The 24,185-nt window shown below is 43.9% G+C and overlaps 1 protein-coding gene and 2 non-coding genes across 7 annotated transcripts in view; all 3 read right to left on the minus strand.

Moving 5' to 3' along the window:
- Nucleotides 1–24,185, minus strand: part of Pde1c (phosphodiesterase 1C) — a 582,713-nt gene that overhangs the window by 509,731 nt on the left and 48,797 nt on the right. For all 5 annotated transcript variants that reach the window (XR_003956167.1, XR_003956169.1, XR_003956168.1 and 2 more), the window contains exon 2: nucleotides 1,666–1,743. Coding sequence is in view for 2 of the 5 variants with exons in the window: in XM_006505730.4 (XP_006505793.1) it covers nucleotides 1,666–1,743 (78 nt within the window). In the remaining 3 variants the exon portion in view is untranslated. The remainder of the gene's footprint in view (nucleotides 1–1,665; nucleotides 1,744–24,185) is intronic.
- Gm24709 lies at nucleotides 4,187–4,318 on the minus strand. The gene has a single exon (XR_003956600.1). It is a non-coding gene; the product is annotated as a small nucleolar RNA SNORA17 (small nucleolar RNA).
- Gm22493 lies at nucleotides 21,290–21,421 on the minus strand. Its single transcript, XR_003956610.1, has one exon. It is a non-coding gene; the product is annotated as a small nucleolar RNA SNORA17 (small nucleolar RNA).

A 24,185-nucleotide genomic window follows, 5' to 3' on the forward strand; every position in this document is an offset into this window, starting at 1 on the left:
GGGAAATGAGAGGGGAAAAAAAATGGAGAAAAGGCCGAGGGTACCCAGAGGCCCAGAGTGAAAAGCACAAGTCTGCCTGCTGGGTCAGGCAGTCTCAGAGCCAAAGGGGATTCTTTCTTCTCTGCCTTTGGTAGTTCACAATCCTGATGGGCTAACCCACAACCAAGCAGATAATACAGTTCTCATAACACAAAGGGGAGCTCAGGATGTGGCTGGAGCCAGGCCTGAGGGCTGCTGGTCCAGCGGGCCATTTCCTGACACAAAGATAACATTGCATTTTTCTCCTTTGCAGATAAGAGTGGTAAGAGGCAAGAGAAAGTTGCCTCCCCACCCCACCCCACCCCCATCCCTGTTTGTGTGTGTGTGTGTGTGTGTGTGTGTGTGTGTGTGTGTGTGTGTGAGTGTGTTCCCCCTCTTTGGCTTAATTGATGTCACTTCTGCCTCTACCAAGACCACATTATTTTCATCCCATTAATGTGTGGATGCCATCAAAAGATAACAAATATTTTCAAGCATTCTGAAATGCATGACATTGGCCTCTGTCTGTTTCCTCAGGGGAACCAACCATCCTTCAGGTGGTTGCTGTTAGCACTAAATGAATTCAGTGTGAATAGTGCTTGGGACAATGTTTGGCACATGGTAAATGCTCAATAAATATCAGTATAACTATGTGAGACCCAGCTACGCTGATTTTACATTGCAGTAAACATTCATGCAGGTCATCTGACAGAGTAGCCTGAAAGAGTGGAGGTTTTACAGGAAAAAAAAAAAACAACAAAAACAACAACAACAACAAGATAGGGTCAGAAGGAGAAACAGATAGCACTAGTGATTACAGCTAGTTAGTGTAGTTAGTCTGTTACAGCATTCACCCGAGCCATTAAAGCTAGGACTAATTTGCACATAGAACCAAACTCCTTCTCTCCAAGCTCCAAATGGAGTCACCAAATTCCCCCTACAAACATTCCCTGAAGCATCTCTGCCCACAGCATGAAGGACCACATTCTGGAAAACAAAGACCCTTCCCTCTAATCTCCCACCCGATTGTCCCTCATTGGCCAGAGCACACACAGCTGAGCTTACAGCAGTACCACAGAGGTGGCTGGTGAGTGACAGGCACATGACAGCAAGACCCCACACATGGCAGTGACTTCCCAGAAAGGCAGCAGAAACACACAGAAGGGCACATCATGGATAAGGAGCATGTGAACGTTGATGTAAACAGTGGGTCTTCTCAGGCTGGAGGCCCGGTTATCACTTCTCACCAGAAGAGAAGGAGGCATGAGAATAAATACATGCAAGAAACCAGGATGCAATTGCTCATGAGGACATTGAGATGTCCGACCATGTATAGATACCAGTCTCTCAAAAAGAGATCTCACAAAGCCCCTTGATTCGTGGCCCAAAAACCTGTAGGGAAAGCAACACTGCTCGATTCTAGGAGCTTGGGAACTGGCAGATGGCAGGGAGCTTCCTTAGGATCCGGCTTGCCCACCACCAAGGAACAGAGACTAAGGCTCCGTAACAAGGACTCCAGACTTTGCTCCGCAGCACCTGCAGCTGCCACCAATCCATGTGTCCCTGGTTTTCATTACTCTGTTTGGCTGCTTCAAGTTCAGCGTTAGGAAGGACATCTGGAGAACTTGGAAACATTGGCCTACTTACCTTGTTCTCCTGCAGCTGGCTGTTTTTCTGTGGCGTCTGTCTGGGTGTTCAACTCTTCTGTCTTCCCAGTGCCAGTCTCTATGGCAAAGAAAAGATACAGGGTCGGTGGGCAGCTGTGGTAGCCAGAGCACCCCCCATGGTGGTCTTTCTCAGGTGTCCAAAACAGCTGTCTAGTCTGTCGGCCAAACTCTCACCTTTCCAGGCCCTCACAGCAGGACCGCTACAGTCTCTTTGCCCTTGTACCCAGTGTGCTCACAGAAGTGGCATCTGTCCCCTTGGTGTTACAGACCCAGACCTTTGTCTGCCTGCATAATACATAGGAGGGCTGTCGCCAAATGGGTGGTGGGCAAGCCATCTCTGAAAGGGGAACAGGCGAGGAAAGTCAAGGGAGTGTCCTCCAAAGTTCTGAAAGGCTCCCACCTGACACAGATTTCTACATCACAAGAGCACTGGTATGGAGGAAGAGTGGAAGTGCAGGCCACGCTCTGCATATAAACTCCTTCGCCATAACCTGGTGGATAGAAGGACTGGTTTTTCAAGTAGACAAGCTTTTGGGTTTTTTTTTTGTTTTTTTTTTTTTACTCATTATTGGCTCTTTGTGAATTCATATCATGTACCTCATGCCTACACATCTCCCCTGACCCACATACCCACCCTCCACCCTTGCAACCTTCCTGCAACAGAGGAGAAGGATGTCATTGTGGAAGCTGTAGTGTGTTGCAGTGTGTCCCACAGTACCTCCTTGTAGCCACACGTTTTTGCCTGTTGATGTTCATTGGAATGACACCTTGGTATGGTATAAGGCCTCTGGCTTCTGCTACCAATACTTCTCTATCAATACTGGATCCTCACTGGGAATCCTCTCGATATCCTGATGTAGTTTTGGATCTGTAGGAGAGGCCACTTCATGTGCTATTCATGTGCTCAGTGGAGGAGATGGTGGGGTGGGCCAATTCAAAGCCCTGGATCTGGGCCTGAGACATATCTGAGCTGATGAGCCTAATGGCTCTCCTCTTCTTGAAGCCTCAGGGATGACTCATCAGTATCTCCCACAACCAGGGCTGTGAGGTGTAGGGCCCTGCTCTTCTCAATGGCACAGCAGGTGAGGGACAGGGACTGTTGTCTGGCATTCATGAATGCAAACGTGTCAGCTCTCCTGCCTGCTGCCTGTGGCGAAGGCAAAAGGGTAGGAGAGGGGACCTCTGTCCACCGCACAGCAGACAAGAAGCAAGGCTGGCTCTCTCATGCTCACATCCTTGGGACTGGCTCACCCACAACCCCAACAGCAGGGTCGGCTCTGAGTGCTGCAGCAGGCGAAGAGCAGGGATAGCTCTCCTGATTTGATAACCTCTGGCCAGTTCTGCTCTCCTGCCTGCCTTAGGTGGCAAAGAATAAGTGGGGAGGGGAGGGTCATCTCCTCTTCACCATGTCACTCCACACCAGACAAGTTTGAGGGCCAGCTCTCCCACACTCACACTTGGGGCTGGCTTGCCTACACCTCAGCCACCAGGGTCAGCTACTGTGCTGCCTGGCAAGGTGCAGGGTCCACTCTCCCAAGCGCTGCAGCTGATGAGGGGCAGGGCCAGTTCTGCTCTTATGAGCCCAGGGCCAGGTGTCCCACTTGTTACAGATGGTGAGAGGCAGTGTGGGGAGGAAGGTATCTCTTCCTCACCCGTGCCACCGCATGGGAGACAACTGGTATGTCCAGCTCTCCCATGCTTGTGCCTTCATTGCCAGCACACCTGCAACTCCCAAAATGTACAGGGCCACTCTCAAGTTCTGTAGCTGGCTAGGGAAAAGGTCAGCTCTCCTGCTCTCATGTCTCCAAGGCCAGTTTTCCCACAATGCCCCGGTGAGGGGTGAGGCAAGTCTTACACAGTTCTCAGACATGAACATGTCCCTGGGTGACAGTTTAGACCAGGAACAGCTGCCTGCTGCTGCAAGGCCATGAACCCAGGCATGATCCCTGTGACAGCACAGGCCAGGACCCCACCATGGTCCTTGGTGGCCTTGCTAGTTGCTCATATCCGGCTGTCCCTCACTACCCTCCAGTCTTGGTTCTGCCTCTCTTCATTCTTCCCACGCACTTCTGCTTCTCTTTCTCTTCCATTTCTCCACCACTTGCTTCTTTCAGTGGCACCTAGGGTCTCTGACTGTGTAAGGTTGTCTCAGGAGTGATCTCTGGAGTGCTATGCCCTCGTGCATTATGGTACCAGACAGGGGTCATATCAGGCATGGTCTGCTCCCCTAGGCCTATGCAACACTCAACTGGTGGTCATCTTAGGTGAGTTCCCTGTCTGGGCCCCATGATGGTGTTCTAGTGGTCATCTCCAGCTTGTTTCTCACTTGGCCCACTCAAGTGGTCCTTTGTGAGAGTTGTCCATCATGGGTTCACTTCAGCCTGGGGCCTGTGGTCCTAGGAAGGGTTCTTCTAATCTTCAGCTTGTTCCCCATCCTGGGAGACAGTGCAGGCCTGCCTGGTGCTGCACTGGTGGTCATCTCAGGCTCGCTTCTTTCAGGATATGTTAAACTACCTATCATTCAGAGGTTCACAGATCAGAACACTGAGCATAGACATAACCTCTCTCCTCTCTGCCACCTACTGACACCCATGTGACACAGCAGCCACACCTGCAACTCCTCTAGGGACAAAGGACAAGCAACCTTAAGGAGTATAAATAACATAATTAAGCTTCCAACCAAGGCCACGATGTCATAAGCATTAGAAATTAAACATGGCTTTCAGCAGACCTAACACATGGTCTTCCTTTCCCACAACAAACTTTCTAGGTGTACAGTTAGGAAAGTTAAGAAAGAAATTCTAAAGTGAATACATTCCAACAGACATGTTTCTGAAGTTAGTATGTATTATAGCAATTTTATGGGATTTAAAACTTGTAGCTGGGGATGGGGTTGCCACCCCACAGTCACATCTCTGACCCATAATTGTTCCTCTCTGAAAGAATTACAGGCCTGAGGAAAAGAAGGTCGAGTGACAGACCCAAAGTGGGATCCAGCTCAAGGGAAGGTCCCAAGGCCTGACACTATTACTGAGGCTATGGAGCACTCACAAAAAGGAATCTATCATAACTGCCCTCCGAAAAACCCAACAAGCAGCTGAAAGAGTCAGATGCAGATATTTGCACCCAACCAATGAACAGAAACTGCTGACCCCTGTGGTTGGACTAGGGAAGGCTGAAGGAAGCTGAGGAGGAGGGCAAGGCCGTAGGAGGACAAGCAGTCTCAATTAATCTCGACCCCCGAGATCTCTCAAACACTAGAACACCAAACAGACAGCATATACCAGCTGATATGAGGCCCCCAACACACATACAGTAGAGGACTTCCAGGTCTGTGTTCATTCAGAGATGATGCACCTAACCTTCAAAAGACTGGAGGCCCCAGGGAGATGATGTTCTTTAAATGTTTAAATGTTCTTTAAATCTTTAAATGTTTAAATGTTCTTTTTCTAATTGGTGGATTTTTTAAGGAAGGATCATAAAGCGTGGCCTTGCTGGAAGAGGTATGTCACTGTGGGGTGGGCTTTGAGGTTTCAAAAGCCTATCCCCCACCACTCCCTGCTTCCTAATTGTGAATCAGATGTAAGCTCTCAGCTACTGCTTCAGTGCCATGCCCGTCTGCCTGCTATTGCATTCCCCACCATCCTAGACTCACTTTCTGAGACAGTAAGCAAGCCTTTTTTGATAAGCTGTATTGGTCATGGGATCCCTTTACAGCACTAGAAAAGTAACTGAGATGATGCCATTCTCTCACCGTCTTGTAGAGATTTTATGTAACTGTAACGTGGATACAGGGAAATCAATCATGCACTCTAGTACCCCCAAAGTCCAAGAACAAATGGGATGGGCAGTGACTCCCCACAGGCCATGGCTCGAGGGGACACAGCACACTTCCTGCTCATCACCAGGATACAGTAGAAAGGGACGAGACAAGCTGATTGGTGACCAACTGGACGAACGTGAAGTTGCTAAGCATCTGTTCACCAGCCTATCAGCTGACTAATTTTCCTTTTGTCTTACCAAATTCTTATCGTTGTAACATTCTCTAACATTCGCAAAAGTTTGCGTCTCATTGAAACTACCCAATCTATATTTTAGTGTACTTAAATTGTGTATATATTTCGAGTTTCAAATATTGCATCTATCACAAATAGCAGAGGTTTTATTAAACGAGGTGTTTTCTTGTTTAATTTGTATATATTTACTTGACTTACACAACCCTCCCCACAACTGTCTTATTCTTACACACATGCATAAAAAAGTCATACCTGTACTCTAACTTTCACACATCCATCTCAATCAAGTAAGTTTAAGGAACATCTCACCCTACATGTAGCACGCTGAGCATCTCGGCAAACACTGAATAGACAGGGTGGAGAAGGAAGCATGTTCAGAGCACATACTAAACACAGAGGTCTGCTGAGTGGGCCTCAGAGCTCTGTTCCCCGTGGACTCAGCACCACAAGTGAAGTCAGAGTCACAATCTATATTTACAACAGAGAAACATGAAAGTCGAAACCAAAGCATGCAGCAGGCTTAGACCACAGGAGACAAATTTCTGAACAGAACACCAAAAGCTAAGGCACTAAGATCAACAATTAATAAATGGGACTTTATGAAACTGAAAAGACTCTCTAAGGCAAAGAACACCATTAGAAGAACAAAATGTCAGCCTACAGAATGCGGAAAAAGTCTTCACCAACCTTACATCTGACAGCGGGCTGATAGCCAAAATATATAAAGAATTCAATAAATTAGGCCTCACCAAACCAAAGAACCCAAATAAAAATGGAGTACAGATCCAGAAAACCAAATAACCCTATTAAAAATGAGGTACAGAGTTAAACAAAGAATTCTCAACTGAGGAATATCGAATGGTTGAGAAGCACCTGGAAAAATGTTCAACATCCTTAATCATCAGGGAAATGCAAATCAAAACAACCCTGAGATTCCATCTCACACCAGTCAGAATGGCTAAGATCAAAAACTCAGGTGACAGCAGATGCTAGTGAGGATGTGGAGAAAAAGGAACACTCCTCCATTGCTGGTGGGATTGCAAGCTTGTACAACCACTCTGGAAATCAGTCTGGCAGTTTCTCAGAAAATTGGACATAGTACTACCAGAGGACCCAGCAATACCTCTCCTGGACATAAACCCAGAAGATGTCCCAACTTATTGTAAGGACACATGTTCCATCATGTTCATAGCAGCCTTACTTATAATAGCCAGAAGTTGGAAAAAATCCAAATGTCCCTCAACAGAGGAATAGATACAGAAAATGTGGTACATTTACACAATGGAGTATTACCCAGCTATTAAAAACAATGAATTTATGAAATTCTTAGGCAAATGTTTGGATCTGGAGCATATCATCCAGAGTGAGGTAACCCAATCACAAAAGAACACACATGATATTCACTCACTGATAGGTGGATATTAGCCCAGAAACTTAGAATACCCAAGATACAATTTGCAAAACACATGAAACTCAAAAAGGAAGACCAAAGTGTGGATACTTCGTTCCTTCTCAGAATGGGGAACAAAATACCCATGGAAGGAGTTTCAGAGAAAAAGTTTGGAGCTGAGACTGAAGGAAGGACCATCCAGAGACTGCCCCACCCAGGGATCCATCCCATAAACAACCACCAAACCCAGACACTATTGCACATGCCAGCAAGATTTTGCTGACAGGACCCTGATATAGCTATCGCTTATGAGGCTATGCCAGTGCCTGGCAAATACAGAAGTGGTTGCTCACAGTCATCTATTGGATGGAACACAGGGCCCCCAATGAAGGAGCTAGAGAAAGTACCCAAGGAGCTAAAGGGGTCTGCAACAGTATAGGAGGAATAATCAATAATATGAACTAACCAGTGCCCCCAGAGCTTGTGTCTCTAGCTGCATGTGTAGCAGAGGATGGCCTAGTCGGCCATCATTGGGAGAAGAGGCTCTTGGTCTTGCAAAGATTACATGCCCCAGTACAGGGAAATGTCAGGGCCATGAAGTGGGAGTGGGTGGGTTGGGGAGCAGGGCGGAGGGAGGGTATAGGGGACTTTTGGAGAGGAAACTAGGAGAGGGGATAGCATTTGAAATGTAAATGAAACAAATATTAATAAAAATCATACTGCTGCTAAAAAAAATGGAGTACAGATAAAAACAAAGAATTCTCAGCAGAAGAATCTTTAATGGCTAGGAAGCACCTAAAATATGTTCATCATCATTAGTCATCAAAAGATCTCTGAGATTCCATCATACACCCTTCAGAGAGGCTACGATTAAAAACTTAAGTGGCAGCTCATACTGTCAATGATGTGGAGCAAAGGAAACTCTCCTTCATTGCTCGTGGGAGAGCAAATTTATGCAACCACTTTGGAAATCAATCTGGCAGTTTCTCAGAAACTTGGAAATAGTTCTACTTCAAGACCCAACTTATACTACTCCTGGACATATACCCAAAAGATGCTTCTAACATACCATAAGAACATTTGCTCAATTGTGTTCATAGCAGTTTTATTTGTAATAGCCAGAAACTAGAAACAACCTAGATGTCCCTTACCAAAGAATTCATAAAGAAAGTGTGGTACGTTTACACAATGGAATAATACTTAGCTAAATTGATAACATCATAAAATTTGCAGGCAAATGGATGGAACTAGAAAATATCATCCTGAGTGAGGTAAGCCAGACCCAGAAAGTCAACCATGGTATGTGTTCACATATAAGTGGATATTAGCCATAAAGTACAGGATAACCATGGTACAGTCCACAGACCCAAAGAAGCTACGTAACAAGGAGGACCCAAATTTCTCTGAGAATGGGGAAATAATAGACAAAAGGTGGGGGAGGGGGGGTAACAGGGTAGAAAAGAGGTAGGGAGGAAAACAGGAGGAATCAAGTGTGGGGAGGATGGAGGGAGAGAATTTGGAGAGAGAACTGGAATGGGGATATTATCTCAGGGATGAGCTAGAAACCTAGGACAATAGAAACTCCCAGAAATCTATGAGGTGTCCCTAGCTATGACTCATAGCAATAGGAGATATAGAACCTGAAATGGCCACTTTCTGTAACCAGGTAAGACTTTTCAGTGGAGGGATGGAAACACCACAAAACCTTCAGCCCACAATGTGTCCTGCCTACAAGATGTGCAGAGATAAAGTTGGAGCAGAAAATGAGAGAATGGCCAGCCAATGACTGGACCAACTTGAGACTCATACCATGAGAGAGAACCCACCCCTGACAGCATTAAAGATCTGCTATGCTTGCAGATAGGAGTCTAGCATAACTGTCTTCTGAGAGGCTTCAGCAAGAAATTAATGGTAACAGATCCACAGACCCACAGCTAAACATCAGGCGGAGCTCCAGGAATGTGGGAGAGGGAGGGGAAAAATTGAAGAAGCTACATAGATCAAGAGAACCTACAGGATCAACTAACCTGGGCCCAGTGGAATTCACAGAGACCGAACTACTAACCAGAGAGTTCGCATGGGATGGACCCAGGCTCTCTACATATATGTAACACACACGTGCAGTTTAGTCTTCATGTGGGACTCCTAACAGCAGGAGCAAGGGCTGCCTCTGACTCTATTGCCTGCTTTTGAATTCCTTTTACATAACTGGGTTGCCTTGTCTAGACTCAATAGAAGATATGCCTAGTCCTATGGCAACTTGATATGCCAAGCCTGGTGGATATTCATGGAAATCTTCCCCTACTCTGAGGAGAAAGAGAAGGGAGGTGGAGGAAGGGAACTGAGGGGAACTGGAAAGAGAGGAGGGAAGGGAAGCTGTGGTCAGGATGTAAAGTAAATAAATTAAGTAATTAATGAGGGAAAAAACTAATACCAATACATTGTTTTAACAAAATCACAAGGCAGAGTCGTGCAGGACTACCTTTGATTTGCCAAAGGACAATGCAGGTTCATTCCAAAAGGAAGAATGACTCAGAGAGGAAAAAGTGGCCCTGATTGGGGATGCGGACCTGGGGTCACAATTACCAAGTCCTTGCTGTTGCTGGGATATTGTCAGGGGAGTGTTGGTTTCTCTGAGAAGCCCAGAGCAGATGCACGAGAGCCACAGAGCATTTTTCACTTCTTCCTGCTTTCTCTTCAAGTGCACCTTTCAATAATTAAAATCTATTAAAGTCCTAAAGCAAAACACTTAGTAACACTTCGGCAGGTACTAGGAAGGAGAGAAATGGAATTTTGATAGCACGCCTGTTACTAACTTGAGAGGGAATCAGCTTAATGCTAATTACTTTTAACATTTGGCTTCTATATTTAGCAAATGGTCTAACTTTCAGAGAACAAAGTTCTTTCTATGAATGCTTGCTAAAGTACCTGCCCCAGCTATCCATATGCTACTAACTCTACAAGGCCCATTTAAAACCCCAACAGTTGTTAAAATACCTTTAGTGGAGCCCACAAGGACTGCTCCAACTCCACCTCCACCTCCGTCGTTACTTTTGTGTGTATATTAAATGTACTGTCTATGACATATACCTGAGGATGTGATAAAAAGGAAGATAGAAATATCCGTGATGATGGCCAAATTCACTGAATGCTTGTTAAAGGCAGGTGCTTTTGTGCATATTAACCTACTTAATCCTTACTTTCTATGTCTTACTATTAGCCCCATTCCTCAGAAGCGGTAAACTGGATTGTCTGCTGTCTTAGTTTTCTTTCTATTGTTGTGATAAACACCACAACTAAAGTGTTTATTTCAGCTTACAGCTTGCAGTCACACTATCCCTGAGGGAAGAAATCAGGGCAAGAACTGATGCAGAGGCCATGGAGGAGTGATGCTTGCTGCCTAGCCCATACTCTTGCTCCTCACAAAGACTGCTCTATGTTTCAGACACTGGGAAGATAAGAAAGTAACTCCAAAGTGAACGTTGTCTAACAGACAGAGTTTCAAGCTACCATCCAAACCATCACTGACTTGCTAGCTGGTTGGTGGCCTACATCTGCCCTGGTTTTGTGGGAGTCTTTATGTCAGTTCTACCTCGTAGCCCACCCAAATCCTTGTCCCAGCATAACATCCCAATTCACCCATATTAATCTCTGGCAGGACACACTGCAGCTATCCAGGCATCTGTCCCGGGGCAGGCTGTGAACTCCATTGGAGCTGTATCATCAGCCCGTGAACCAATCTGCCCTGCCACCTACTTGTATACAATAGGAAAGTTAAAAGTGCCTTTCTAAATGATCAAAAATTAATTGAAAAAAAGAGTAATATTTTGTAAAGTACATGGAATTCAAATCTCAGAGTCCATAAAGCTGTGTTGAAGCACAGCCTTGACTACTCATTAGCCTAGAACCCAGACTACTTTAACTAGATCCTAAGGCCTGCAAAGTGGACATTGCTCACTATCTGCTCCCTCACAGAAAAAAACTTGCCATACGACCTGACACACATGGAGAAGACAGAATAAATGGCTTATTAACAGTTACTTGGCCCTAGATCCAACCCCTTTTCCCTCTAAGTGTCCAGAATCCACTCTCCATCTCCTACCAATAAGATTTCCAGTTCCTCAAAGCACTTTGTTCCCAGGGAGAACCTAGTTCATTTTCCCAAAATGGCTACTTCCAGTCTGTCTGCATAAGCATTTCTAAGTCTGGGGCTTTTTGAAAGTTAACTGGACATTCTACCAAAAACAAAGAGCAGAGAAGGATTCCACAAATCAGTCAGCTTAATAAATGTTGGACTAGACCACTGCACATGGTCCTTACCATGGAACTCTGCAGAGTACTGAAACACAGGAATTCTCAGAGAAGCCTTAAGGCACTCCCTAAACTCAAGCAACTGCTGAGCCTTCTTGTCAGGAACGGGGAAGCCCAGCTCTACATGACTACCCCGAGAGTACATTGCTTTGATCTTTCTTTTGCTTAACTGTGGTCACACTGTCACCACTGACTGGTGACACCATCTACTCACATGCTTCAGCCTGTGTCACCTGCACCACACTGCTATTGCTCTATTCCCAGGATGCCCCGTGCCTGCAAAGTCCATTTCTGTCACTTCCTGCAGGGCTGACCCCCCTCTCCTCCATGCCTTTACTCAAGTGTCACCTTCTAATAGGTGACCACGAATCCCCCCAGCACCCTCCATACTTATTTCATTATAACAAACCACAGAATTTGCTTATTTTAAATGTCAGACAGGCACTGTTGGTCTAATTTAGCACATTAACGTGCTCCAAATAAATAGAAAACCACACATCACAGGCCTCAGTAAATATCTGTAGAGGTAGCCACCGATCCACCTCCTACTGGATTTAAATCTAGGTCTAAGGTTATATTGTGGTTCTCTAGACAAACAGAACCAACAGAATATATCTATATGCACATATATAAATCTGTAAAAGGAAATCTATTACATTAGTTTGCACTATTAGAAACTAACAGTCCCCAGTGAAACTGGAAAATCAAGGAAGGGACTGGGGTGACAGCTCCATTGGCAAAGTGCCCGCTAAACAAGCATGAGGACCTGAGCTCAGACTCAGCACCCACATGAAAAGCTGAGTATGGAGGCAAACACCTATAACCCTAGCACGGAGGGAGCAGAGGCAAGGGATCCCCAGGAGCTTGCTGGCCAACCAATCAATCAGAGGGATATGAGCTCAATGGGAGACTGTCAAAAAAAAGTGAAGAGTGACAGAGGGAGACCCCCAATATCAACCTCTGGCCTCCACATATATGTGCACAAAAGTGCTTGTACACTCATGTGTGCACACAGTCACTCACACACATATTCTCAAATAAGCAAGGACCAAAGACTAAACTCTAGAACAGTGGTTCTCATCCTTCCTGATATTCTAACCCTTTGATACAGCTCCTCATTATGTGGTACCCCACAATCATAAAGCAATTTTGTTGCTACTTCATAACTGTAGTTTTGCAACTTTTATGAATCACAATGTAAATATCTGATATGCAAGATATCTGATATCTGCATGTATGACCCTACATCTGATATGTGATCCCAAATGGAGTCACGACCCACAGGTTGAGAACCACTTTAGGATGTGACCATGACTACTAGATCTGGAGAAGAGAGATGATGTGGTAAGGAGACTGTAAGCAGTCAGTGCAGAACCAAGAGACCAAGTAAAGAAGATAAGTGGTTCAACTATACCAAACACTCATGGCAGATCTAACAGCAAGAGGACTAATAAATGCCTACTGGATCCAGCAGTGACCAGGTCATCTGATATTATAACAAGTACAGTTTCTGAAGAAAACAAAACATCAAGCAGAGTGCATTTAAGAAGAAATGGAAAGAGGAGAGACACTGAAAGAGCATAGGCAACCATTGGGTGAATGTTGCCGCACACTGGCACAGAACCTTGGGATGGGCAGCTATAGGTAAAAGGCACTTAATAGAATATCTAAGTCAGATGCAATAGCATCCTGTGTCCTGCTGATGTGTAGTAAAGGATGCAGAAAAAAGAAAGGGACAGTTACCCAAGGTTAACTCAATTGGGTAACAGATCTAGTGCAAACATATATGTTGTCCCATGCACTAATAAGATCTATTAGAACCTTAGCTATCTCACAATTGTACCCTAATGTTATGGTAAAAGTACCTAGAACCATCTTCATTCTCACTTCCCTACCCTCGCTCACTCATGAGACACACATGCACTTACATAACTCGTCAATCGGCCTTCCCTCTGCAGGGAGAATGACACCGGGAAAAGAAAACCTATAGATATCCAAGTCCCTTGAATGAAATGTCATACAGGAATTTACATATAACCTACATATGTTTATCCTCTCTGTGCTTTAAATCAGCTCTAGACCATTTATTATGCCTAATGATACTGGCCTGCTATCTCAGCTCCTGGGGAGACTGAAACAGGAGGATCACAAGATTAAGATATGCCTGGGTTACAGAGTGGGTGAAAACAAGGCTGTGATGTGCCTCAGTGAAAAAGCACTTTCCTACAATGTATGAAGCTCTGAGTTAAATCCCAGGTGCTGGAAAAATAGCTAAGGTAATGTAAATATCATGCAAATAATATCATATTATTTAGAGATTAATGATGAGGGAAAAGTCTGCACACATCCAATAATAAGTAATGAGATTTTTTAAAGAGATACTTTCCACGCATGGTTGACTCAGTCCACACACAGAACCCATAGATTTGGCTGGCTGGCAGGTTCTGCTCCTGTTGCTATTGGCTTTGGCCAAGACAAATTTATTTCCTCTGTGGACTACTGCCAGTCTCTCACTCTTTGTTTTGTCTCTTTCAAAGAAGCTGCTTGTTGAAGTATAACAAATATATGTAAAAATCTCTGAATCCTAAATACACGGCTTGATTAATTTTCACAACCTAAACCATGCTCAGTTCTAGTCCAACCTAGATAGGCCCCCATAACCCCTGCCTTCGGCCCTCACAATCACCCCAAGGCTAGGTGCCAGGCTTCTACCACCATGCATCCACTTCCTCTGTTTTGAAATGATGTATGTGGAGTCATTGCAATGTTTCTTCTTCTGATCCTACCTCTGCCTCTCAGACTTACGTCTGTGAGGCGCCCTCCTCTGGGTGACTATGCCATCATTGATTTCATCTCTCAACTGTTAATATTTCAGTTGTTTCAGGTTTGAGCTTGTATTGTCTAGTTTTATGTCAACTTGACACAAACTAGATGGCACAAGTTAGGGAAGAGGGAACTCTCAATTGAGAAAAGGTCTCCATAGAATCAGGCTGTAGGAAATGAAGAAAAACAAAATAACAACAACAACAACAGAATAAGAACAAGAAATAAGCATTATGTGCCCCCCACAAAGATCCGGATGTAAGCATTTTTCTAATTAATGATTAATGTAGGAGGCCCCAGGTCACTGTGGGTAGGCAGATGATCCTGGGTCCTCTTAGAAACCCAACTGAGTTTCTATGAGGAGCAAACCAGTATGTAGTATTTCTCCATGCCTCTGACTCCAGGTTTCTATCCTGTTTGAGTTCCTGTCCTGAATTCCTTCAGTGATGGAGTGTGATCTGAGAATTCTAAGCTGAAATAAACAAACCCTTTCTTCCCCAAGTTGCTTTTGGTCATGGTGTTTATAACAGCAATGGCAACTCTAAGTAAGGCAGAGTAACTATTAAATAGACTGCTGTAAACAGTTCCTGGCCCATCTATTGGTGCACATGTGCAGGTGTGTGCTTTGGATATATTCTCAGGAGTGCAACTGTTTCATTGCTGTACACGTCATCTTCAGCAGACACTGTAGAGCTTTCTGCTGTCTTCATAGCTATAGCAGCTACATTGCTCACTTGGTGCTGTGCTTTAAGTTCTTCCCTCTCTTGCTACTCTGGTAGCAAGCCTTGCTGTCTTAGGGAGGTTCTAGTTCAATAGCCTTTTATCTCTTGCTTCTACTTGTGTCTCCCTCTAACCTCCTCTCTAAAAAAGCCAGAAACATCTCCAAACAAAAACCTGAGTGTACTGTTCCCTCTTAAAACATTCCAATGTTTCCCAGTGGTTCTCAGAATTAATCCAAGCTAATACTCACAGCCTCCAGGTCTCCACAGGTCCTGCCCTCTAGCTCTTGTGTGATTTCTACCTAGTAGGAGTTTGATTCTACTTCTCACACTCCATTCACTATATATATTCATTATAGCCAGACCAGCTTCCTCCCTCTCCCCCAACAAGCCAAGCTCTCTGCCTCTTTGGGGACTTTATGTGTATTGTTCTTTATGAAAAAGCATCCTTTATCTCCCATCTCCATCTCTATGGCCACCTGCTTAATTACTATTAATTCTCCACCTCAAATCACATGTGAAGACTTTTACTCTCTCACAATTTAATTTCCTTTGCACATACAACACAACATATGCTCTTTTCTTTATTCATTTCTTCAAGCCCTTGTTTTTTCACCTTATGGATTGTAAGATCCATAAGGGTAAGGCTGTGGCTGTCTTGGTCACTATTGTATATTTAACACCTAATACATAATAGGATCACAATAAATTTTGGGGAATCCGGGCGTGGTGGAGCACGCCTTTAATCCCAGCACTCAGGAGGCAGAGGCAGGCTGATTTCTGAGTTTGAGGATAGCCTGGTCTACAAAGTGAGTTCCAGGACAGCCAGGGCTATACAGAGAAAACCTGTCTATAAATAAATAAATAAATAAATAAATAAATAAATAAATAAATTTTGGGGAGCTAACAAACTGAACATATAGTATCATAGTCTGGAAGAATCTAAGCTAAGGAAAGAGTTAAGCCCTTTCATACTGAGGAAAATTAATGAGGCAAAATATTCTGAGATCCTCTGGGACAATGTGTACATTAGGCATTTTCCACAAAGCACCTGCTATCAGAGGTATACCATGGGCTCTACAACAAAAATACCTCGGTGTTTGCTTTCAGTTGTACATGGGCTCATTATCAAATATATTCAACCTTGGAAGGACCCTGAGAAGCCCACTTCTCTTTTACTTCTTTGTATCAATGTACTTGTTCTTTGGAGGTATTGCAGCATTTAACTTAATTTTCTGGTTTATTACTTCAGAAAATTTGTCCACTGATAATAATGGTGCCAACACACTACTGAGGGGAAAAGACACCAGTCTTACCAGATTCAAACCACAGTGAAGACAGGACTGGAAAGATATGCTCACTAGGGTAATAGTGTCATGAATGTTATGAGAGTAACCAATCACTTTCTGATTTTATTTAAAGCCAATTCTATGAGATGGAACCTAGGCCTGGTACCATTAGCTGAACCAAAACCTTATGACCAGCTGGTCATTTTCCTAGGTCATAGGCCCTTAGGAAAAAACTAGAATTATCATTATTCTGCAAAATGGACATAGTAATAAACTGATCCCTAAGTTCTTATATTTTGTGAGACAAGGCTCTCTGTGGAGCTCTGGCCTAGAACTCACTATGTAAAACATTCTGGCCTTGAATCATAGAGATCTTCCTGATTCTGTCTCTCACATGCTGGGATTAAAGGTTATGCTACCACACCTGGTGAGTTCTTATCACTATACCCATAGATCAGTGCATTTCTCAGCTTCATCGTAGAAGCTTGTTTTGCTGTAAATGGCAATTAACACAGAGATGTACAATCAGGCAACATTCAAGGATAAGAGACTGTAGAATGCTCAGCAATAAATGGGGCAGCTATATAACACATACACACACACACACAAGACTCAGACATAATCATGGAAGAAGAGTCAGGAAGATTATAAGCACCATAGAGAATAGATATCTGCAGCACAGCAGTATTGCACATGAGAACCCACAAAGATGGGACTGTATTCATGAGACCAATGCAAGATCAATCTAGCCAAGATCCCAACAGGGATCTGGGGAGAAGTTCACAAAGTCTCATCCCTATCTGAGAAACTATTGGCAACTTGTGGCTCCTGGGAGAGTCATTAGCCTTGAGGATACAGGCCCTGAGAGGCTACCCATACTCCACTAGGTGCTTCTGTGCCTATGCACAAAGAGGCTGTACTAAATCAACTCAATGAAGAGAAAGAATATACATATGAGTAAGGAAAGACACACATGAAGGTGGGAGGGGATAGGCTAGAAATTGCATGGAGTCAAGGTGGATCTGATACCAACACAGCATATACATGTATGAATATTAAGGAACTTTTTAAAATGCAAAATTAATAAAATGAAGAAAATAATTCTTCATATTTCTCTGACTCAAGGAAAATGGGGTTCTCTCCTTCCAGGCTTTTATTCTTTTCTCCTTTGTCATTGAAAGGCTCAGGAGAAGACTTGACTAGACCTACCAGAGGAAGTAGGATGTTCTGGAGAGTCTAATTATTCAAACTCATCTCATTTGTCAAAAACTGGTAAAGATGTACTGGGAATAAATTAGAAAACGCTTCAGTTTAGAGACTTGCTCCAGCTCATTAGCTCAAATCATCTTCCATAACTGGCCTTTGTCATCCCATCAGGGACATGGAAGAGGCTTTACAGTATTAGAACTTGACAAAATTGCCTCTAAATCAAGAGAGTAATAAGTCACCAGGAACAACCATAGGGATTCAAAAGCCAGAGTTGCCTCCTGTGCCTGAAATGAAAGACATTACACGGGCATCTTTTCCTGCTAGGACCTGCCAAACACCTTTCATGACTTACTGACTCTTCATAAAATTACCATTTTCTCTCTCTCTCTCTCTCTCTCTCTCTCTCTCTCTCTCTCTCTCTCTCTCTCTCTCTCTCTCTCTCTCCTCTCCCTTTTCTCCCCCAGGGACCCTAATAAGTTCTGGTAACTTGTGACTCAAAAACAGAGTGAACTATCCAAGATTCTACCTAATGAGTGGCTTATATTCAAGCTTGTCCCCAGATCACTCTGGCTCTAAGACCTTGCCCCACTCTAAGTACAGATTTCTGCCTTGGCTGTGAACTACAAGACTCAAAGGAGGAAAAACAGAGCCCTTTCCTGTACTACATTTAAAATTGCTCATGGGCTCATGGTGCTTAGCTCAGATTAAAGGGAACTGGGGAAAACATCCAATTAATTGAGATCATCACAGGGTTAGATTACTACTTAATAGATGAGCAAAGCCATGGGGACATGGCCTCAATACAATTGTCTGGTCCCTTTTTCAGATACATTTAGATATCTAACTCCCTGACAGTACCTTTGATAAACTGAGTTAAATATACTATACTTGGGTAAGAAGCTGCTCTAGGTCATGAGTCACACCCTACTCTGAACATCAGATATAGAAACATGGGCTGAAATAGGGCACAGGAACAGGATTGATCTCCAGGCTTGGTTTGTCTCCACAATAGATATGGGGTTCTCTAGAAATGATACAGATGGGAGGGAAATTGAGGCCAGAGAACCAGAACTGGGGTTTGCTAGGGAGCCAGCCAACTTAGCCTTATTGGTGAGCTCCAGGCTATCGAGACACCAAGCGAGACAAAGAAAATAGTGATGTGCCTGAGGAGTAAGTACCCAAGGTGTCCTGCACTGTCCACATGCATGCATATACATAGCACATGCACAGACACATGTGAACACACACACTTGAAATGGAGTCAAGCATCAATTTAAAACAATAAGGATGAAAAATAATAGCAAAATCATTATTTTCCATGATTAATTTTTGAGTATTTTCACATGTTTAGCCTCAACACACTATTATCACAGTTCCAGCTCCAAAGTTTATTTTTGTCTGTAGAGCATGACCATATCTCAAGACTGATATAGGCCACGCTCTAGCACTTTCAAGAGAGTCTTTTGTATATGTGCACGTTCTGTGTGCCCTGGAGAAATGTGCTGTCCACAATTTAAGTATACAACCAAAATAAAGAATGAGGCTGGGCATTCAATCATCACAGCTGGTCTACGTGTACATGTTCTTTGCCACTGAACACCCATTTAAAAAGCCCCAAAACTACTTGAGTAGCAGTCTTGGTCATCAGAAAACAGTGTTGTATAATGAAAAATCCACACATTCTGCAGCTCGGGTGCCCTGGAGAGTTGATTCAGCCACTTCTGCTGATGTGGAATGGAAGAAGTTGTACCTCAATTGTGGGACTAGAGTTACAATTAAAACAACTTGATAAAAAGGAACCTGGTGTGCAGAAAGCGCTTAACAAGTACCAGAAAGCTGTGGCAGCATGGGAGCCTCTGGGGCCTGCAATTTTAGCCACTGTGAACATGTTAACATTCTCTGTTGGCTCCACAGTTAATCAGGAGAAAAGGCCAGTTCTTTAGAATTTGTTTCATAGACTGGGATCTTTACAAAATACCAGGGTGGAGGGGAGTCTCAGATCCTGTTATTTCAGAAAGAGAAGTATGGTGTGGGAATCTTACATTTTTGAATCATAGAAAAACAGTGTTTTCACGCACACACTACATGTAAAAGTACAAATAGCCTTTAGTTAGTGCTTGTATAAAAAGGAAGTTCCCAACAAGGTCCAACAATAGTACATTTTATTTAATTTCATTCTTTAATCAAATCTCTTTCAGGAGGGCTAACCCACTTTCAGTAGCAACCCATAATTACTAAGAAAGAATAAATTCTGTTGTAATCAACTAAAATAAAGACTGGCAAATTTTTGATAACTGAATATGTGATATTTACCTTAAAAATATTTTAACATTATCTTACTAATAGTTTACAGATGCCTGAGAAAACATGAAATTATTTTTACCTGAATGTTAGGACATTTATTAAATAAAGTATGCCACGGTCATATCAAGGGCATTAAAGCATAAACATAAACCTTGTGTTAGTATTTAATATGTGAGCCTATGAGGGCCATTCTCATTCAAACCACCACCAACCGTCATGAAAGCCACGCTGGCATCACACTCACTGTTAGTCAAATTGGCCTTCGATTCCCTAAGTCATTCAAGACAGCCTTAAGCTCTTGATCCTCCCACTGAAATCCTGAGTACTGGGATTACAAATGTGAGCAACCACACCTGACTGGATAGGTAGATGATAGATGATAGAGATAGATACGTAGATAGGTAGATAGACAGGTAGATAGATAGATAGATAGATAGATAGATAGATAGATAGATAGATAGATAGAGAAGATAAAATATTAAATCTACATATGAAAAAAACACTGGATATTTGACTTCATTGCCACAGTTACCGACCCTTGTTCTCTCCCTTACTTTAGTTCTCTTACTTCTCCTAAATAGTCCCCTTTATCTCTCTCTCTCTCTCTCTCTCTCTCTCTCTCTCTCTCTCTCTCTCTCTCTCTCACACACACACACACACACACACACACACACACACACATCTTTTGAACTTTTTATTGGTTGTGAATTTCACATCATCCACCCCAATCCTGTTTATCTCTTCTTGTACCCACCCTTCACCCTTGCAACCTCCACCCTCAAACAGAGAAAAAAAAAACCAACATGGAAGCTGTAGTGTGTTGTAGTGTGTCCCACAGTATATCCTTTTGTCTATCCTTCTTTGCTTGCAAATATTTATTACAATGACTCCTTGGTCTGGTATGAGGCCTCTGGGTTTTGCTGTTCTATCAATATTGTAACTTCATTGGGCCTTTGGTGGTAACAGACCCCTGCTGCTGCAGAGCCATGGACTCAGACATGGCCCCTAGTGGCAGCACAGACCAGGACTCCTCCAGAGTCTGAGTTGAGATTACCAGCTGTTCACATCAGCTGTTTCTTACTATCCTTAACTCTCCAATTCTGCGCCCCCCACTTCATATTGTCCACATGCTTCTGTTTCTCTTTCTTTCCGTTTCTCCACCACTTACTTGTTCTTTTTAGTGATGCCCAGGGTCTGAGTGTCTGGGATTGCCTTAAGAGTGGTCTCGGTAGTGCTATGCCCCACTTGTGCATTATGTCACTGGGCAGGGATCATCTAAGGCATGGTTTGCTGTCTCCCTACCCCGGTCTGCATGGTGCTGGACTGGTGGTCATCTCAAGCTAGCTTCCTGTCCATGACCCCATGGTACCAGTCTGGTGGCGGTCCTCTCAGGCTCAGTCCTCGCCCAGGCCTGCCCAAGTGGCCCCATGCAAGGGTCCTCTGTTTCCGACTCACGTCCTCATAGGGCTGGAGTTCTTCTAATCTTCAACTCAATCTCCACCTTGGGAGCCTGACTTGGCCTGCATGGCCCTGAACTGGTTGTGATCTTAGACTACTAATCAATCAGATGTTCACAGGTCAGAACACTAAGCATAAACATATCCTCTCTCCTCTCTGCCACCTACTGATAAACATGTGACACAGTGGCCACACCTGCAATGCTTCTAGGGGAAGCACATATTTATTTTAAACAAACCTCTCAATACTGGTTCATATAGTCAGCTGGAACTCCCAGAAATCTATCCAACAACAAGGAGTAACACCCACACCCTCCACTATGTTGTGTTTCTAACTCAGGATCAGGGCAGTGGTTTCTCAACATGTAAAGCCTGTACTCAAGGACTGATAGCAGCTATGGTTGCCTGCACATAACCAAGGCTGTCAGCATTCCAGCATGAAGTAGAAAGGGGATCAACCCCTAGTTGAGGAGTTATGGACAGTAGATGGGTAGATGTCTCTGAGAGAAGGCAAGTTAGAAATTTTTAAGGCTGTGGGCCCTGGTAAGTCAACTATGCTATGGTGGTTGGCCCCATCAGCATGCGTATATTGGCAGAACACACTGAACTCAGTGAGTTATTAGAAGAGTGTGAGGTTAGGGGGTGGATCTAGGAGGACTAGGAAGGAGAGGTTTGTCTGCACTCTATCTCTACCCATGCCGGGCAGATGACAACTGCCTGTAATTCTGTGGACAACTGCATTCATATGCACACCTACACCCACATAATTTAGAATAAAATCAATCTTAAAACAAACAAATGTGGGGGGGTCTGTGGGTGTGTGTGGTTGTGTGGGTGTGTCTGTGTGGGGGTGGGTGGGGGTGTCTGTGGGGGTGGGTGGGTGGGGATGTGTCTATGTGCGTCTGTGTGTGGAGGTGTCTGTGTGTGGAGGTGTCTGTGTGTGGGAGGGGTGCGTGTGTGTTTGTGTCTGGGGGGGGCTGTGGAGGGGGGTGTCTGTGTGTGTGTGTCTGTGCGTAGGGGGCAGGAGGTTGTATCTGGAAAGGGAAAGAAGCCAGTAACTCAGTGATAAGACAAATAATCCAATTTCAAAGTTATGGGCAAAAGACTTAAATAGACACTACATGAGGGAAACTCTAGGGAGAGCAAATAAATCCATGAAAAAATGCTTGGTGTTATGATCAGTAAGAAAACATAAGTGAATTCCACCATGAGCTACCACTATTAGCAAAATAGCTATAATCAAAATGCAGGATACAAGCAAGTTCTGGGGGTGTAAAGGGAGACTCCCAGATTAATAATGGACTTGGAAAAGGACACAGCCACTTCAGCATTTTCTCAACAGCTCCAACACACACTTGCTATGTGAACAGGTACCTCCTAGGTACCCCAAGAAGAATAAAGATGAGTGTCCATGCAAAGACTCTCAAACAATGTGCACAATGGCTCCAAACCAGCACAGCCCACATGCTCATCATCTGATAGACAATAAAAATGATGGAGTATTCAGAGCTTCATTAGCGGGCAACCAGTGAAGCCACATCGACTCTCATCTCCAGAAAAATGCCCACACCTACAATATCCTGTGATAACCATCTTGGCTTCCTTAATAAATAAACAAGCATTCTTAGCACATCCCATCAAAGATGACTTTTTTGGAAGTGTTACCTATTACCCATAATAGTTTTGAGAAAATAGGCATACATAAATTGAAAATGCCTAGTTTGACTGTCTTTGCCCCAGCCAAGCCACAGCATGGTTTTCTAGTGATAGACCACACCCACTTGGTGAATTCTGGAGCTCCCATGCCTGTGGTGAGTACACCCACCTCACAAGTGTTACCATGCCCTAAATTAAGATGGTATTAAATAGCAGCAAGCATCAGGACAGACTGAGAAATAGATTACAGAAGATGATGGAGTGGGGTGAAGATTAACCTCAGTTGAGAAATGACTCCATCACACTGACCTCTCAGCATGTCTGCAGGGTTGGTTGGTTTGTTTGTTTGTTTGTTTGTTTGTTTGTTTGCCTGATGTGAGAGGGTCCACTGATGCGACTGTTCCACCCCTGGCCTGGTAGTTCTGAGTGTTATGAGAAAGCATGATGAACAAGGCATGGAGAGCAAGTCAGTAAGCATTGTTCCTCTACAGCCTCTGCCTCAGTTCCTGCCTCCAGGTTCACTCAGTGATGGAGAGTGACTTGAGAGTTGCAAACTAAAATAAACCCGCTTTTTTTTTACCCCAAGTTGCTTTTAGTCATGGTATTGAGCATGCACAGCAATGGAAATCCTAAGACAGGTTCTCAGCACTTGCATCAGGCAGATGACAACTACCTGTAACTCCAATTCCAGAGTATCCAAAGCCTCTGGCCTCTGCGGATGCTTGCACTCATATGCACACAGCCACATGCATACATACACACATACACACACACACACATACACACACACACACACACAGACTTAGAATAAAATAAATCTTAAAACAAAAGAAAAAGAAAGAAGTCAAAAGTCCTTACCGCTCTTCTCAATACTCCACCCACATACTTAGCCTGGTCAGCTCACAGAGGCATAAAAGAAAAGCACAGGGAACTATAGCCAGGGACAGTCAGGCTGAGATGGTGGTGCTAACACCAGGGAAGGATGTTAATACTGACTTTCTTGAGACATTATGAAAAGGTAGAAGTCTAGTGGCCAGTCTCTGGTATGGACCCTGCTGTTTCTGTATTACTACAATAAGAAATCTCGTACTTTTGTCTTAGTTGAGGTTTCTGCTGCAATGAAGAAATACTATGGACACACCAACTCTTATTAAAATAAAAATAGACATTTCATTGGGGCTGGCTTCGTGTTCAGAAGTTTAGTTCATCATCATCATTGCTGGCATGATGGTGTTGGAGAGGGGCCAATAGTTCTACATCTGGATTCCCAGGCAGCAGAAAGGAAGAATGAGCCACTGAAGCCTCAAAGCCCACCCCTAGTGACAC

Source organism: Mus musculus, chromosome 6, assembly GCF_000001635.26.
Source record: "Mus musculus strain C57BL/6J chromosome 6, GRCm38.p6 C57BL/6J".
In the NCBI taxonomy this organism is placed as follows: domain Eukaryota; kingdom Metazoa; phylum Chordata; class Mammalia; order Rodentia; family Muridae; genus Mus; species Mus musculus.